A 17,090-nucleotide genomic window follows, 5' to 3' on the forward strand; every position below is an offset into this window, starting at 1 on the left:
GGTTCTATGTGCTTCAGACTTGGCAAACAGGTTGTAAATGGAAATCATATTTTCCGTGGAAGCTTAAGAAAGCAGAAGCACACTCTCTATGTGTGGCATCCCGGACTAAAACCATTGTTTTCCCTTCAAAAGTTGACCCAATTTCTTGAAGTCGGAAGGAAATTTCTGTGGTATGTCTTGGTGAAAAAAAAAAACAATGTTAAATACATAAAAAAATACATAAAGATCTTACACCATAGCAATCTTTTGCAACTCATATACAGTTCTGTTCATAGGCACGATTTAGGGGGTGGAGTCAGCCACACCAGCTGACTCCACCCTCTCTCTGATAGGTCCCCTTTGAGTACATTCTTATGTCCTTTGATTTTCTTGTGACTGTATCAAAACACTGGCTGACAAGATGATTCTTGACAGAGGAAGAAGATTCCAGGATAACATCCAACAGCAGACCACCCACATTTCCCAAGAGTTTGTAAATACAAAACCACGAAAGCTTGAACCCAGCAGAAGACTTTTGGTGGATTCTTAAAGGGGACCTATTATGGAATCTAATACCTATTTTAAACAGGCATTGCATGTCTTACCCTGCGTTCACACTGAAAGCGTCATGGGCGTCATAGGCGTCTGGCTGCCATTCATTGTTTATGAAAACAATGAAGCGGCGGGAGCGGCAGGGGCGGCAGGGGCGGCAGGGGCGGCAGGGGCGGCGGGGGCGGCGGAGGCGGCGCGTCAATTTGAAGTTGAAAAATCTGAACTTTATGCAAATGAGCAGCAGCGACGCCGAGGCGTCGTCCAATCACAGACCGGGATTCCCGAAGCGAGAAGCCTCAATGCAGATTGTACTTTCATGTACACACAAACGTATACTCATTCACATGCGTACAGGAGCAGAAGTGTGCACTAACAAACTTATTCTATCAGGAATTAATATATTTCATCCAGCAAACTGACATATTTGCTGGTTTGACTGCCGTTTTACCTGAACTGATCATGTGAAACACGTATCTGATGGGTGAGGAGCTGGATGGTCCCAAAGATTTTATTTGCTACATTGAACCAACGAAAAATAATTAAAAACCTTGCTTATTAATCACAAAACACAGGTTAAACATCATGACCAAATCCGCTCCGACCCGGTTGTCAGTGATCAGCGCAGACAGACTGCAGCTTCGCCTGAATTATGGTTCCGCGTTAAATCGACGGCGTAGCCGACGGCGTAGGGTCGCAGTATGGTGCGCGTCGCCGCGTACCCTAGGCCGTCGGTTCTGCGTTGGTGTGACGCAGAACCATAAATCAGCCTAGGCGGATTTATGGTTCCCGGGAGCAAGAGCTCGCTGATGATGGTTGATGTTGTTCCGCGGACCAAACTTGTTAAGGAGCATCAAACTCACTCTTATCTACGCGGAAATTAACGCTAAAATATAAAGCAGGCGTCCCAAAGTGTGATTTATGGTGAAATAGGAAACTGAAGATGTGTACGCTATATGTGTAGGCTGTTCCCACTGTTCCCTCCAGTTCTGCAGCGCAGCTTTAGCCCCGCCCACTGCAGGCGTCAACAGTACCTGCCTCTTTCAGTGTGAATCCAACAAGCGGCGAGATGCTGGCGTCGGGACGCCCGTGACGCTTTCAGTGTGAACGCAGGGTTAAAAACAAGCTTTTGATTTTTTTTGCTAAATAAATTAGAAATTCAGCCTCTGAGCCATGTCTTTATCTTCCCATTCTCCAACCTCATTACCGGTATCTATGCGGGATTCTGAGTGGGTGGGCGTCTATGATAATGAGGCACTGTGCTGATTGGCTGTCTGAATGACGCACAGAAAATGGCGGAAGCTCCGGCCGGCGGACATATATACGGGCAGGGTTGTTGTTGTTGTTCCGGCCAGAGTTAGTTGTGGGCGTGGTTTCACACATCGCTCCCGTCGTTACGTAACGAACAGAATCTGAACGGCTCATAGAAGCCACATCACACTGGATGGCTCATCCGGGCGGCTGTACAGACACTGCAGAATTTGGATGCTTTCCTCCTTCTCTGAGTTGGCAGGCTGAGGGGGAGACCACTTTATATATGTTAAAGCAAGAGAAAAAGTGTTTTTCATAATAGGTCCTCTTTAAGAGAAACGCCTTTAACAAAGAGCAGCAAAATACAGAGCGGACCAAAATCTTTTAAGGTAAAACTGACATTAGATGACATTTTGTTCTACATTACAGCGTTGTTCCACATGAACAACAAAGATTTATATGGCTATTTAACAATGTGCATGTTAGGATCACTGACAGTACATGTATATAAGAAATAATCCAACTGCGAAAGGGATCAATTTAAAGCCTCCACTGAGCTGTGGAGGAATACAGATTGAGTCAGCATTTCTAACTTGAACAAAAAGATTCAATTTTTTACTGATTGCACTCCTCCACAGTTTCACAAACTGTGTTATGGTGACAGTGAAAATATACTGTATCATGATTTCATACCCTTTCTGAGACTCTAGCTGCTTTTACACGGCATTCAAACATCTGAACTGAGAGAGGAACTTTAATTGTTTAAATTATAAAAACAACATATTTGGAAAATTGCAGTTTATCAAGAATGCTTTCCAAAGAAAGAAGTGGAAAAGGTATGAAATACTTGATCTGTAAGGTTATGATTCCTAGTAATGGACGATTGTTGGACCATCTATGTCCTCCTAAGGTTTAATTTTATTTCAGTCCAGTTTATGTACAGTATATTCTGCAAGTTCTTAACAAATGTCTCTGGTGATATTTCACAAAAAGTAGACGAGTTGAATTCAAATTCGGTTAAATACAGTCCAATAATAATCCAAATCAATACAGTCCTATTCAGTGTATCAATATTTTTCAGACTTAGGAAGCCAAAGGATCGTAGTGAATTTTCACTTTGAAGAAATTTGGTGAAGTCCTACAATTTCATTTAATCCGTCATCATGTCAAACTTCCATTATTTTTGGTCAATTGGCTCCAAAACTAATTATATTCTTATAAATTATAAGGAAAGCCAGATTCATGTCAACAAAAGATATTCAAATGCCTTGCAGTAATGTCGTTTGTGTTGATCCAAGGTGTTATTAGCAATTCTGTAGCTACCTTGGTTGTTTTGAATAGCAGCTCTTGGACACTAATGAATGAGTCATTACTAAAATCTGCACCCCTAACTGACAAAAACTAGTTTAGTACATTCTAAATCAGTGGATATAGTGGGAAGGGGTACCAGACCCACTTTGGTTTTGTGAAGTGAATGGGTTTGGCCCCTTAGGCTAGAGCTAAGCACTGCTGCCTCATATATGAAATATACAGTGCATATAAAATATGTAAGAAATAATGATTTTTATACTAATGCATGGAAATCATTAAATGCTAACAGATCATAATCTGGCATGAAAGGACACTGCTCTGTTGTCAAAATGAGTAATGAACATAAATATGATACCAGGGGCATAGGGCAAGTGTCAAATATCCAGATGAATCAGATGGCATTGCAGATCCATGAGAGAGGGTTATAAGAGAGATTGTTCATCACTTTTGTGTGTTCTGTAGTCTTTAACCAGAGTAAAACTATATTCTTCTTTAGGACAGTCTTTTCGATAAACTTCTGAATGATTTTTTTCCCTGTCACAACAAATAGAACCACATAACTTTCCAACATTTTCCCCTTTAACTAAAGTCACACTTCTATTTATCACAACTCTAGAGATTCTAGATGTTAAAGCATTAGATTTTTAATTTGAGTATTGATTTGGGGGGGGTGCAAGCAACCATAAAAACAATTAAGCATTTGCAGAAGCAAGAAAGCATGGAAGACAAAAATCAATGCTAAGAACTAAGAAAGGAAGAAATGGTTTCATTCACTCTTGGTACCCTTAAGTAAAGGAAGCAGATGTTCCAACTGAGTAATTAAAAGTATCTGTTAGCAAGAACAAAGCTGATCCTTTGTTGAACCTTAGGTAATTTGTTTTGCAGCTCAGAGCAAAATACCCAGAGATCTCTAAGTGAAGCTGACCGTTGATAGGAGTGTAATTACTTGGGGAGAGTTCAAACAGTGTAGATATAATTACTGTAGCAGAAATATTTCTCCGACATTGCAACAGTGATTTACAATAATTCAACCACAGTCGGCTTCAGATGAGTTGATTGAGGACGTTAACTGCCATGGATGCAGCGAGAAAACACTGGCTTTGACCTCATGGATTCATATGAGTCAGAAAATCAACATGTTGTGACTAGTTTCTCCACAAATAAAGGAGATTAACACAAAGTCTATAACCGTATGCGCAAATTGACTCAATCTCAGTACAATATTGAATGCAGCACGCACATCAATTGTAAAGTGACTTTTGCAAATGAAGGAGTTGGAACCGTTGGATGATGATGGATTGTAGTATTAGTAGTGATGAATAACAAGTGCAAGCACAAACAAATGTTTCAAGTAGGTCATCTCGTTCATTTTATTATTCAATTTATTCCAACCATTTTATAACCACTTTTAATCCATGCAGACTGGACTTCAAAATAGTGTGACTTTGGAACAAAGTGCACAGCTGTGAGCCAAATTGTATCATTGCTTCATGCAAACAAGTAAGCATTAAAATAAAACAGCTTATATGATGTTAGAACGATCCTGTTTTGGCCAATAAGAGATCAGAAAGATAGTTTTTTGCAGAAACTGATGCCAAAATTGAACTATATATAGTTTGCAGCTAATGATGATGATCTGTTTGCAGCAGATGAGTTTCAAGTAATTTCCACGAGTGTTTTGTCACTTTTGAGGATGAATTTGGATTTATTTCTGCAGCCTGTCCTTAAGGGCCGTTATGATCCGGAGACCAAAACAAGCACAACTCACACAACAAATGCAGAGCCGCAACAGGATGAAAGGGTTTCCCAGTTTCCTTTTTCTTTCAAATAATACGTCCTGTTATTTGATTACAAAATAATCAAGATCAATTCATCAATAAACCAGATGAGTTATACATAAAAATGCCCCTTTGGAAATTAATTGTTGTGTCATTTCAAAGAGGATTTTGTTTTTGTTGTTTTGTTTTACTTTTTATTCAAGCGTTAATCGCACTTCATGTCGTGCAGTTTTGGTCCGAGATGTGATTTCAAAAATCTAATGATTTAAGACCAAACTGGACTCCACTTAGTTAAATTACCATTATGTACTGCTACAGCAGTAAGAGTTTCAGCAAAACAAATACTGTACAAAAAAAAAAAAGAATTGAAATCCACCAGATTTAACAACATGTGGGTCCGAGTGTTCATAGCATCTTAAGCGGGTTACACACATAAAGATTATCGGGCTGTTTTTCTTCTTCCACACCAACTACTGATTATCTTAAATCTTATAAGATTATCCTATCAGATTACCCTATGGTCTGAGGTGTGTTAAGAGGGAAAATATTCCCATAATCAGCTCTGAAACGAGTTGGTACCGACAATTGCAGTATTAAATCCAAATCCTCGTGTGTGTGGGGGGCAGCTGACAACGATTGTGACGTGGAACAGAATCTAGCCAGTTAACAGTCAGTTATCTGTTAACATAAAAAAAAAAAAATGGCATTAACACAGCCGAATGTGCACAATGTCTTTATTGATGTTGCCACATATATTTGACAACAACTCGCCTCGAGCTCGCTTAGTAGACTCCAGGATTTTTCCAGTCTTTTTTTTTTTATTCTGGATTTCGGACACAACATTCCCAAGACCCCCACCATTTCCTCGTCTTGTATGTCTCCTTCCATCGTGTTGTGTTCTCCGGTCTTTATGGCTGTTGCTTTGTTTCTTCGTCTTTGTTTTTCTTAGATCCTATTTGATAACACAAGATTTCTGGCTTGGAGGATGAGATTCCTGGCGGCTGCAGGACAAAATCGTGTGATGTGCTGAGATTATTGGACTACAACACACGCGTTACATGCCCGATTTTTTTTATCTTCATGTGTGGGGTCTACAAAGAAAAAATTTCTTCAGATGTAAATGTAGATGTAATTTTTTAATAATCCTTATGTGTGAACCCTGCTTCATAAAAGATTTTGAATAAAAGAAAGTTGTTGAAAAACTTGCACAACCATTTGCATATACTGCCAGAGGGGGTCCAGTTGAAGTGTTGTTGCAACTCTACTAAGTGAAACAACACTCTGCATTTTGTTTTTTGTTGAGTCTTTATTTCAGACATTTTTGTATTAATGATGAAAAAAATAAAAGAGATCAAATTTTCTGTCAGTTGCCAGCAATTTTAAAGTGGAGCATTTACTTGCATGTCAATGCATTAGTGGACGCTCTGAATCAATAAACAGTACTTCATTATCAAATGACATCTTTGATAATTCACTCTGCTGTACTGGATCTCTTTCAATTACATCTTTTATATTAAAGTGTCTACTTTATGTGGCCATTTTTTCTTTCTATTATTTGATTAAGCCAGCTTTTGTCGAGCTCTTTTTTTTAACTGAAAAGCAGAAAGGTATTATTTTGCCTTGCTCAACAAGAACAACGTGAAAAACAGAAATACAGCTGGCAGAAAGTTTCAAGGTTTGAGTTCTGGTGTCGGTACTACATGTCCCTCCTCAAGACTGACAGGCATTATCTTGTTTTGTGCACAGACTCCGTTTGGACACGTTGAATGGACCACCAGTGAATTTGGTGGCCAAGGTGTGATCGCTAAGATCCTCTGAGCGGAGAAGGAAAAGGGGGCACAGTGAAACCAGAAAAATGTGTGGGGGGGTTACTGAGCTGTAGCAATGGAGAAAGAGGTCTGAAGATTACACTAGTTTCCAGAGAGGAATGTGTTTGCTTTTGACTCAAACCAATCTCAAAGTGGATTTCCTTTAAAACCTTGACAACCACAGCATGAGATAGATGCCAATTGTGAAATAACTGTGATCAAACATCTCTGATAAAACCAAATGGAAAGCTGAGCTAGAATTCAGCCAGGTAAGAGAACATATTATGCAAAGTTGCAGCACCAAATTTAAATCAACAGCTCATACTAATTTACAGTAAGCTGCAAAACAATTCTACAGACGTCATCGGGGTATTTCCCTGTTATAACCCCGGTCACGGAAAATGATGTTTTCCTGTAATGTTCAAGAAATGTATTCAACATTTCAAGAAAAGGAAAAAAAAAAAAATCCACCAAATCAGCTTTTATTCATCTGTGCTTTGTTTTCAGACGTGCATACTGGATAAGTGCTGAGTTCTGGGCTGGAGTGACTGCAGAGTCACCGCCGTTTTGCAATCAGGTAACACGCGGCACACATGCAGAGATACCATTTCTCAATTCATGTCACAGCCTCCGACAAGTAAATTATTCATCATGTCCCTCAGTGGTGGAAATGTCACTGGAATGTACTGCTCCAGACAGACAAACACTCAGGCTCAGATAGCTGACAGCTACTGCGTCTAGACTATTCCTGCACATATACGATCCTCGTCTTGCACATATACTGAACGATTTATTGTACGTTTAGTTATTTCTTGGTATTCTTTTCAGAAAAGTCACAATTAGCAATGGAATTAAGCATGACTGCCACAAAATAACCACCTGACAGCAACTTAATCATTGTTTTACATTTAAAGGATTAATTCTCTCTTCTGCAAGTGGATTATGAATTATCATCTCAATGTAATTAATCACTACACTGAATTACAAGCCTATAATTTTACTCCATTTACTCAATTCAATTAACGTAAACACCAACAACAGAATTAAAGATCCGTCAACATTAAACACCCACGAGCCGTCTTCGCGGGCCCGGCTGAAGCAGGCGGTGTTGGGGAGCGGCGCCTCTGTTGCCTGTTACACTGTCGGGTGATTGAGTCATCATTTTTGTGACAGCAGCTGGGGAGCACCGCGGACCGATATAGCAACGAAGACCTCAGCCATCCACACAGATGGTGAGTCACTACTGACATTAATTGTTTCCGTGTATTTGTTTGCATGTGTGAACTTTCTACTCAACCAACACTTTCTACGCAAAAGTGTTGGTTGAAACACCATCTGATTGGCCATAATGCTCCTTTTTTTTTTCAGTCTAGCTGTACAGACCGCCTGGAATGTTTCAAAACCCCTTAAAGGGGACCTATTATGGCATCTAAGACCTATTTTAAACAGGCCTTTAATGTCTTAAAAACAAGCTTTTGATTGTTTTTGCTAAATAAATTAGAAATTCAGCCTCTAAACCATATCTTTAGCATCCAAGTCTCTAACCTCATTATCTATGCAGGATTCTGAGTGGGCGGGGCTATGATAATGAGGCACTGTGCTGATTGGCTGCCTGAATGACGCGATACACCACTACGAAAAAATGGCGGAAGCTCCGGCTGGCGGAGTTACCGTGTCCTCACTGCATGCGATGCGAGCGAGCGTCAGCGACAAAATCAATTCCATTGCTTTATTTTCTATTGGACTGTCCTAACTGGCCGCAAGGGACGCAGCGCGTCGTGGCGCGCCGTTTTGAGCTGAACATTTGTCGGACGCCCTGCTTCTATTTTCTTCCTGTCGCTCGCGTTGAAAGCCGGTTGAAAGCGCTGTAGGAAACGGTCACGGATGAGGAACGGCTGATCCAGTTAGATGAAATGAGAAGTTATCTCTATGATACCTCCTCATTTCACTACAAAAACCTCAATAAAGTGGCAGCTGCTGGAGGGAGATGGACAGAGAGCGTCCGATGTCACGCAGTGCGACGCGATAGTCGGACGCTTGCATGCAGTTACATGGTTTTATAGTTGTGGCCGTGGTTTGCATTTTGGTTACGTAACGAAAGGGAGCAGAATCTGAACGGCTCGTAGAAGTCACATGACACTGGATGGCTCATCTGGGCGGCTGTACAGACACTGCAGAATTTGGTTGCTTTCCTCCTTCTCTGAGTTGGCAGGCTGAGGGGAGACCACTTTATATATGTTAAAGCAAGAAAAAACCTGTTTTTCATAATAGGTCCCCTCTAAGTAAGCCCAACTCTGTGTTTACTAACGAGTAAGCTGACAAAAGTTTTAACTTTTATTCGGTGGTTTGTTGAGTAACAGGACATGAGAAAACTGAAACCACTCGTTTGTCCAAAGGATAAATGTCACATCTCGTCTCTTTAATGACGCCGGATGACTCCTTGTCCACGCACAGGATTAAGAGATTTTGCAGTGGTGTGACAAGCTTGCATTGACAAAAAGTAGTTTCAATCTGCTAACAGGGTGAAGGGATTAAATAACCAAGATTAAAGTGTTGATTAGCTGTTCAGGGAAGATTCTCAATTTTGACTGGCTGTAGCCTCTATGTCAGATTTAAAGTAGATATGAACTATTTTGTCAAATGTTGACACAATGTCCTGAGTTCTCAATAAAATGTGGGTGACATGTTTTGGTGAAAATACGACGGACAGTGCCACATCTGCATTTTTAACCATTTCTGCAGGTTTTAGGTCTGGGACATCTGCAGTTCATGTACAGAACCAGTTGTGACATGAACATAATCGTGTTTCAGAACTACACGGACTATGCTTGATACCCGACTTCATGGCAGCTCGATCTTGACGCACATTTCTAGCGAAGCAGAGCAGCTGGCCGCTTCTGAAACACTCTAACCTCTCCGTTTACTCTCTGCTCAATCTGTTAGGCTAGGTTAGATATCTAAACCAACCATTGGAGGATGTGTGTTTTTGAAACCGAGTCCCATCTAAGTGTAGCACAGCTGACTCCACATGGGTTGAGTTGATCTGTGCTTCAACTTCAGAAGACAAATCTACATTGGTTCACTTTTTTCTGTTTCCCTTTTTTTTTTTTATTGAGAAAAAATACTACTTATGACCTTATTTAAATAACAATATGCAAATTCTGTTTGAATGATCAGAAAGTTAAAAAAATGTGGAGGGTCCTAGAAAGCCAGCTCATTAAAAATGTTTATTACGTATCAATTTAATCAAATTTTAAAATGATAGCAAGACAGCCTGAAAACACAGTAAATACAGCAGAGGTTCATTTTGAGACTTTGAAACTTAGGAAAAGAATCATAATTGGACCTTTAATCTTTCTTTCTATTGTAAAGATTTTAGAGTAAAATTTTTTTTTGTTTTACTGTTTCCGATCTATTAAAAAAAAAATGAAGAAGGCCAGACATATATATTCTCTATTCTCTCAGAAGTAAGTCACTTTGGATAAAAGCGTCTGCTGAATGACAGTAGTAGTTTACATACGTACGTACGTACATACATACGTACATACATACATACATACATACATACATACATACATACATACATACATACATACATACATACATACATACATACATACATACATACATACATACATACATACATACATACATACATACATACATACTTTTTTGTTTTACTGTTTGCAATCTATTAAAAAAAACTTAAGAATGCCAGTTTTTGACACGTGTGTGTGTGTGTGTGTATGTATATATATATATATATATATATATATATATATATATATATATATATATATACATATATATATATATATATATATATATACATACATATATACATACATATATTCTCTATTCTCTCAGAAGTAAGTCACTTTGGATAAAAGCGTCTGCTGAATGTAGAGGTAGTTTACAGATACATACATACATACGTAAGTACGTGCATGCATTACATATTGCATACAATTTGTCAGAGCTAAATCAGGACCAGAATGTGTCTGACATTATCAACAGATTAACAGCTGGTTCACACAGGTATTCAATTCAAAGAACAAAGTTCCTTTTAAGAGAATATGTCATTTTATAAGCTGTAAATATTATAGGTCTCATAGGCCAATAATTCAGTTTTCACTTTTTCCCACCCTTTAGGCTGAGTTTAAACATGGTTCTGAATAAAAAAAGAAACAGTTCCCTCAAGCAAAGGAGTAGTTTTACAGACTCTGAGCTGCAGCCCAGCAGTGGGAATAGAGGTGAGGATAATTATAATAATCACAGCGCTGTTCATGCTCCAACCTTTTTAACAAAAATTTGAACGTTGTGTGAAATATATATAATAACACTTCACTTCAAGTCTAAATTTTTCTCGGAAACAGTACAAATAATTTGATGTCAGCAACACATTAACAAAAACAAAAAAAAAAACTGGAACAGTGACGACTTTTCATGGGCTTAATCAATGCCAGTGAAGGAAGTAGAACATTATTAAGTGGTTCATTGAAAGCATTATTTGCATCGACCATGAAAACAATTATGAGTTTCAGCTGCAGTTTTAACTGTCTTAAGTCATTTTTCTGCATCTTTATCACACTGCATCGCGCTGTAGGAAAGCAGAGAGCAACTAAACTAAACTTACTGGTGACATTTAAAGTTGCTAATAGCCACAGCGCATATGATTACATTACATGCTCTTAATTTGTATCACAAGCAAACAGAAATCCACATGTTTCTCGGGGTGACGTCAGCCGTGAAGTGGACGCATCTCCTGCTCTGGATCATTGATCCCAGCTCAGCTGTAGTGACACAAGCTCTTTGCAATTAACCCAACTAATGAAGCAGAAGGAAAAACCGCTGTTAAGTTTCATAAGCCATCAGTTCTAACGCTTAACAATTGGTATTTCTTTTCTTCTTTTTCTTCTTTTTTTACTCTGAGGTCAGCTAATAGGTGGAAGCTCACATGGCAAAAACAATTGCCTCCAACAGTGGGTCTCAAGCAGAGTTAAAGAAGCGTTTCCTTAATTTGCGGTCAGCGAGGTTGTTTTCAACAAAGGACCGAGGGACAATGTGGTTTCTGGTGTTGGTGTAAAGAAAACACATCTTACAATATGCATCCTTGAAAAGTAAAGAACTGATGGTTTTGGAGAAGAGACGGATTTTATCGTCAGGAGGGTTTCTGTGTAAATTGCTGCAACTTTAACACAGCTAACTGTGCATGACCAAACTGTAACTTACAGTAGGGTTGGACATCCTGCTCAGCTGGTATCAGCTGGCTTGGCTATTACAACAGCTAACAGAGCAAAACATGCTGTTGACTATAGCACAGCATTAGTTCCACTGCATTAGACACAATGACTATCTCTGTGACATCATCTCATTCACACACGAACTTGCGCTCTCTTATCATCCCCGACGGAAATACACAACATCCATTTAAAGCACAGTGGTGTGTTGCATATATACGCGCCATGTGTGGCATTTCCATTAGCATTCTGGTGTAAACATGTTCACTTACACAGCTGCATCTCTTATTCTAATGAAAGTGAGCCCAGCAATGTGCTACTTCGCTGCACAACAGGCCTTTTGGAAGCACACACCGGCACAATAAGGCTCATACGGTTAATATCTTCTGGTAAATAGGGAGTCTTTAACAGTCACCAATGCAGTCAGGCAAGAGGTCCTCGTTTCGCACTACAGGGAAATGCTCATGTATCTCTGTATGAATGCACAATGTTTCATTTTACATCACACTATGTCATCATTTTCTGAGAGACACTGATAAAAGATCCTCTAACATCTCATTAGGATCTTCTACCAAGGTTTCTGCCTGCAATCCTTGTACATATATACAGTACTATACACTATGAACACAGAGAATGTTGATTCGGTTTAACACGTGGCCAGAGTGAAGGCTTTAATAATAGTAAATAGTAACCAACAGGTGGGGAATAGTTAGAGCTGTCAATATGTTAGAGGAACAAGAACTACGCTATTCTGAAGTTCGTAAAAAATTCATTTTTAAGGTCTTTAATTGGTTCCTACGTCAGAATAAAAGCTTCCCCGGCATTAGGGGAACCGTGTCTCACCCGATTGTGTGTTGATTGGTTAAACAAAGGCAATGCAGCCTAAATCTGATTCATATGCGTATTCAATCAGAATCTGACCTTCCTGACTGACTTATCTACATTTTACAAGGCAAGTGATCAGATCTCATCTGCGTATCCTTGGCTACATTCTCTGAACCGTATGGTTGCCATGGTAGCCTACACGCAAAAAAACAAAAGTGGCTTTGCAGCTGTCAGAAATGGAGTCATGGTGCAAGTTTTCAACAAGTTACAAGAACATGTCAGAGCTGGAGGAGGCAGCCGTGCACCACTATCCGTCTAGATTTGATCTCGAGATGCTGAAACTTAGCTTTGAGCTGGCAGTGTGAACGTAGCCAAAAACACTGTACCAGGTTCGGTTCTGAGTGATTTTGGAATGTACAAGTGCAAAACTGGACAGTCCCATTGCTTGAGGTTGTGAATATCGATGAAGGAAAAAAGCCATAAAAAACAACAGTTCTTGACATCAGCATCTAAAAAGCTAAAAAAAAAAGCACAAGCTTTGGGTTTATTGAGTCTAAATTAGTTTATTACTCACCGACTGGCTGTTATGTTACTTCAGTATTCCTATATATAAAAGCATTCAGATAAAAAAAACCCATGAGGGTTTATGTTCCCTAATCCAAATGACCACCAGAGAGCACTGAGAACTTTGTGCTCCTTCAAAGTGCAGGTGACGTCTCGTTAGCCATGTCTGATGGGATGTAGTCAATGCAAAAATCCTGAAAATGTAAAGGTACGTGTTTTCTGAAGCAACATGACAAAGACCAACATGTTAAACATCATCAAAATGTTCATTTTCTAAAATGTAAAAGTTTGTCTGCTGACATCTGTTGTATAATAACGATGCTCTTCTCATGAATGGCTTAAATAAACATACAATCTTTAAAAGAATTCACCTTAAAACATACTTTTCAAAGGTTCTGATGTTCCACTTGTTTTATTTTGGGTTTATCAAAGATTAAAAAAATAAAAAACTAGAAATTTGAGTGCTGACATGTTTCTGCAAAAATAATTGCATTTTCCTAATTTTTCTAGCTCAATATTGATGTATGTATTCATATTCGCATGACTTCTATTTGTCTTTAATAATCGTTTTCATCATTTTAAATTAGTCTTCCACATCAGATACGTTAATTGGAAACCATGCCATCTAATAATAATAATAATAATTGATAACACTATTTATAGGCCCAAAGTGGGGCAATTTTCTACTCCCAGCAATGATCATACTATTCCATTTTCAGCTTGCTTCTGCGTTAACGTCACTTTCATTTCATTAGGATCGGCAGTTCAAGTGTGGAAGGAGTGGATAAGTAGATCACCCCCTCTTACATTGACGGCGTGTATGTTTCAGTGAAGATATGCACGCTGACCCACTTCTGAGACAGACAACAGACGTATAGGAATACACATTTGTGTCTCTGGGATTGAGATTTTTTCCAATAAAGTGCAGTTCAACACATCACCCAGCTGAATCTCCGGCACCTCCCCCCCACAAGAGCAAGACCTCGCTTTTACCACAGAGGTCACAGCACGAGCCCTCTTGAAATTTCAGGGCGTGCTAGTTCGACCACATAGATGTGACTGACGGGTGACTTGATTGCAGTCTGTTCAGTTGATGGCGGAGTGGACGGGGGGAGCAGTGCAGCAGCTGAGATCAACTTCCACCAATGTGTGAAAACAAAAAAAAAGAGAAATAAAGACATTCTGTACCCAAACCACACATCAACAGCTGTTAATCCGTCTCTGCCGTGATGCATTTTTCCTGAAAACTGAGGAGACTATTTTACATCAAAACACTTCAACTAATAAAGTAATTTGGACTGTAGCAGCAGGTCACCTATTAAGCAATTGTGCAGGATGGCTCTTTGCTTCTTCTTTTATTCTCGGTGCTTTGTGCTGGAAAATTATTTTTAATGTGTAGTAATTACAACAAGGGATGAATGAAACGGCTGGTGCTCCTCACATGCGACGCTCCCTCCCTTCCTCCTTTTTGTCTAGCCTGGTGACAGTTCACGCTGACACAGATGGTGACGGGGAGAAAGGGATGCTACTGCCATAAGTACACGTCACATCTTTTCCCTCTCTACTGTCTGTATGTTGCCCTCCATATGTCACATAGACTTGATGCTGATACACCCGGAGCCCATTATTTTCCCCCCCAATGAAAGCATTGATCAAGTTCTTTTCTATCACAGGTCCATATGAGCTCTTTGTGCAATCTTAGAGCTCCAACAAACACCATATTTCATTTGTGCAATATCTCAAGTTGCATTATGCCTTGTGTCGTGACCTTTTACATACCTATTGACTTTTTAAATTGTGACCTTTGAGTAATCCATCACCTCCCCGCCCATCCCTACTCCCAGCTCCATGTCACGGTGTTGCTATGTCTTTCAGCAAGTCCCCATGACAGTTGTTTGTTTGTTGACCTCTTTCAAGAAAATGTGTCCCTCTGGATCGATAGCCCCCCCCTTTATCGGATTAATAGTAATCTTATCACTTACCAGCTGCATGCCACAGATGAAGGCCAAGGTGCACCTGCCGCTACAGCACCCCATGGTGTCCTCCTCCCTCCGTGCAGCGGTTCCACGTGGAGCAGAAACTCTGGATAACTCCCAAAAATCTCTCCTTCACAATCCAAAAGCCTCCTCCACCACCAGCAGCAGCAACTTCCCCCTCCTCCGGGGGACGTCTGGCTGGCTGGCAGCCCAGGTAGGAGCACTGGCTGGCCGGCCTCAGCGTGCAGAGCACCAGCCTCCCTGCTCTCTACCAGGATCTCCAGGGGGAACTCAAAGCTGTCTACTTCATTCGAACGGACAAGCTCCTTAACAGCCTGAAGCACAACCCAGCACAACCCTGCTGGTCGGGGGGGACCAAAGATGGAAGGTCCAGAGATGATTCAAGAGCACAAATAGTTCTTTGCAGCTTGGTTAATCAGCTGCTGTGGTGCATTTATGATGGCACTTAATGAATCAGATTAAAATCTGGTAATGTAGGTCTCCGGAGAGCAAACAAAACTCACCTGGTTTATGAAAAACACTCCCAACCTTTAGAAATAAAAGATCACACTTGTGTCCACTTCTCCAGTTCTCCAGATAGGAGCTAGTGAGCGACCAAAGACCACCAGGATGAGTTGCATCCTCATATGAAGAGAGAGAAATCTTGACACTCAGAACATATATCCCATCATATCAAACCTTTTTTTTCTTGACACTAAAATTAAGCCTTTGCATGCGCTGATTGGAGATGCCTAGTTTCCTAGTCTCTGGCAATGTTCCACAGACGGGCTCCTCTCCTCTCCTCCTCTCTCAACGGGCTTGTAACATCTTCACGCAAAACACCCCTTATCTTCCTCCCAGTGCCGTGTCTCATTTCTTTTTTTTTCCTCCTTTCTTTTCTTTTGTTGTGTGAGACAATGGTGAGTGAATTTGTTGCTATAGAATGCTGAGGAGATGTCAACAGCCACTGGGAAGATGTGAGTGTCTCCTCTGGTTAATGAGTCCCCTTCCTCCGGTCCACAAACAGCGCTTTTATTCCTCACTCACAACCGGTCCGCCTGTCCTCGGATCATGTGCCGCTTTCTCTGTCACCGCAAAAAAAAAACAAATTTACAACACTCAAAGACTGGGTATATAAATAAATAAATTAAATAAATAAAAGACGGAAGAATAAAAAACAACACTGAGTATCTCCAAATTTCGGAAGAACAGAAGGTTGTTTTTGAATTTCTTCTCGAGGCAAGTATCCAAAGGTAACACAAAAGGTTGATAAGAGCGGAATAAAAGCTCAAGTTTGGGTTGACGTCTCGGATTTGTCTTCCAGGAGTGGGGAAAAAATCGGGGAGACAATGGGAAGCGGGATGGACCAACGGACCGACGGAGACAGCCGCTAGGAGCGTCTCCCGCCTGCCATCTGTCAAGTCAAACACCACGCGGCTGCGGGCCTGTTCCGGTGGGGACCTTCAAAGTAAAACCTGGGATCAAAGTCTGGACCTGATTATCTGCAGATCTGTATTAGGCCTGCTTTTTTTTTTTGTATTAAAACTCTTTATACATCGAAGTCTGGCTATGGAGCAGTCCAGGGGCGTCAATTGGGTATGGCAAGGTATGGCAGCCGCCACACCTTGGCTTCAAGGGAAAATGTAAATGTTTGTTTTTTAAATACATTTATGGAATTACTCTGTGTCTATTTGTATTGATTATTCTATTACTTAATACATATAGAATAACTACAAATGCAAATCAGAACAACATGATCGATTTCACTAGTTATTATACACTGCAAAAACTGAAAATCTTAACAAGAAT

At 40.2% G+C, this 17,090-nt stretch overlaps 1 protein-coding gene across 2 annotated transcripts in view; it reads right to left on the bottom strand.

Moving 5' to 3' along the window:
• Positions 1-16,655, bottom strand: part of nkain2 (sodium/potassium transporting ATPase interacting 2) — a 124,157-nt gene extending 107,502 nt beyond the window's left edge. For both annotated transcript variants that reach the window (XM_061707334.1, XM_061707335.1), the window contains exon 1: positions 15,288-16,655. In XM_061707334.1, coding sequence (XP_061563318.1) covers positions 15,288-15,341 — 54 coding nt within the window. In that variant the 5' untranslated portion in view covers positions 15,342-16,655. The remainder of the gene's footprint in view (positions 1-15,287) is intronic.
• Between the last annotated feature and the right edge of the window lie 435 nt (positions 16,656-17,090).

Source organism: Cololabis saira, chromosome 18 (genome assembly GCF_033807715.1).
Source record: "Cololabis saira isolate AMF1-May2022 chromosome 18, fColSai1.1, whole genome shotgun sequence".
In the NCBI taxonomy this organism is placed as follows: Eukaryota; Metazoa; Chordata; class Actinopteri; order Beloniformes; family Belonidae; genus Cololabis; species Cololabis saira.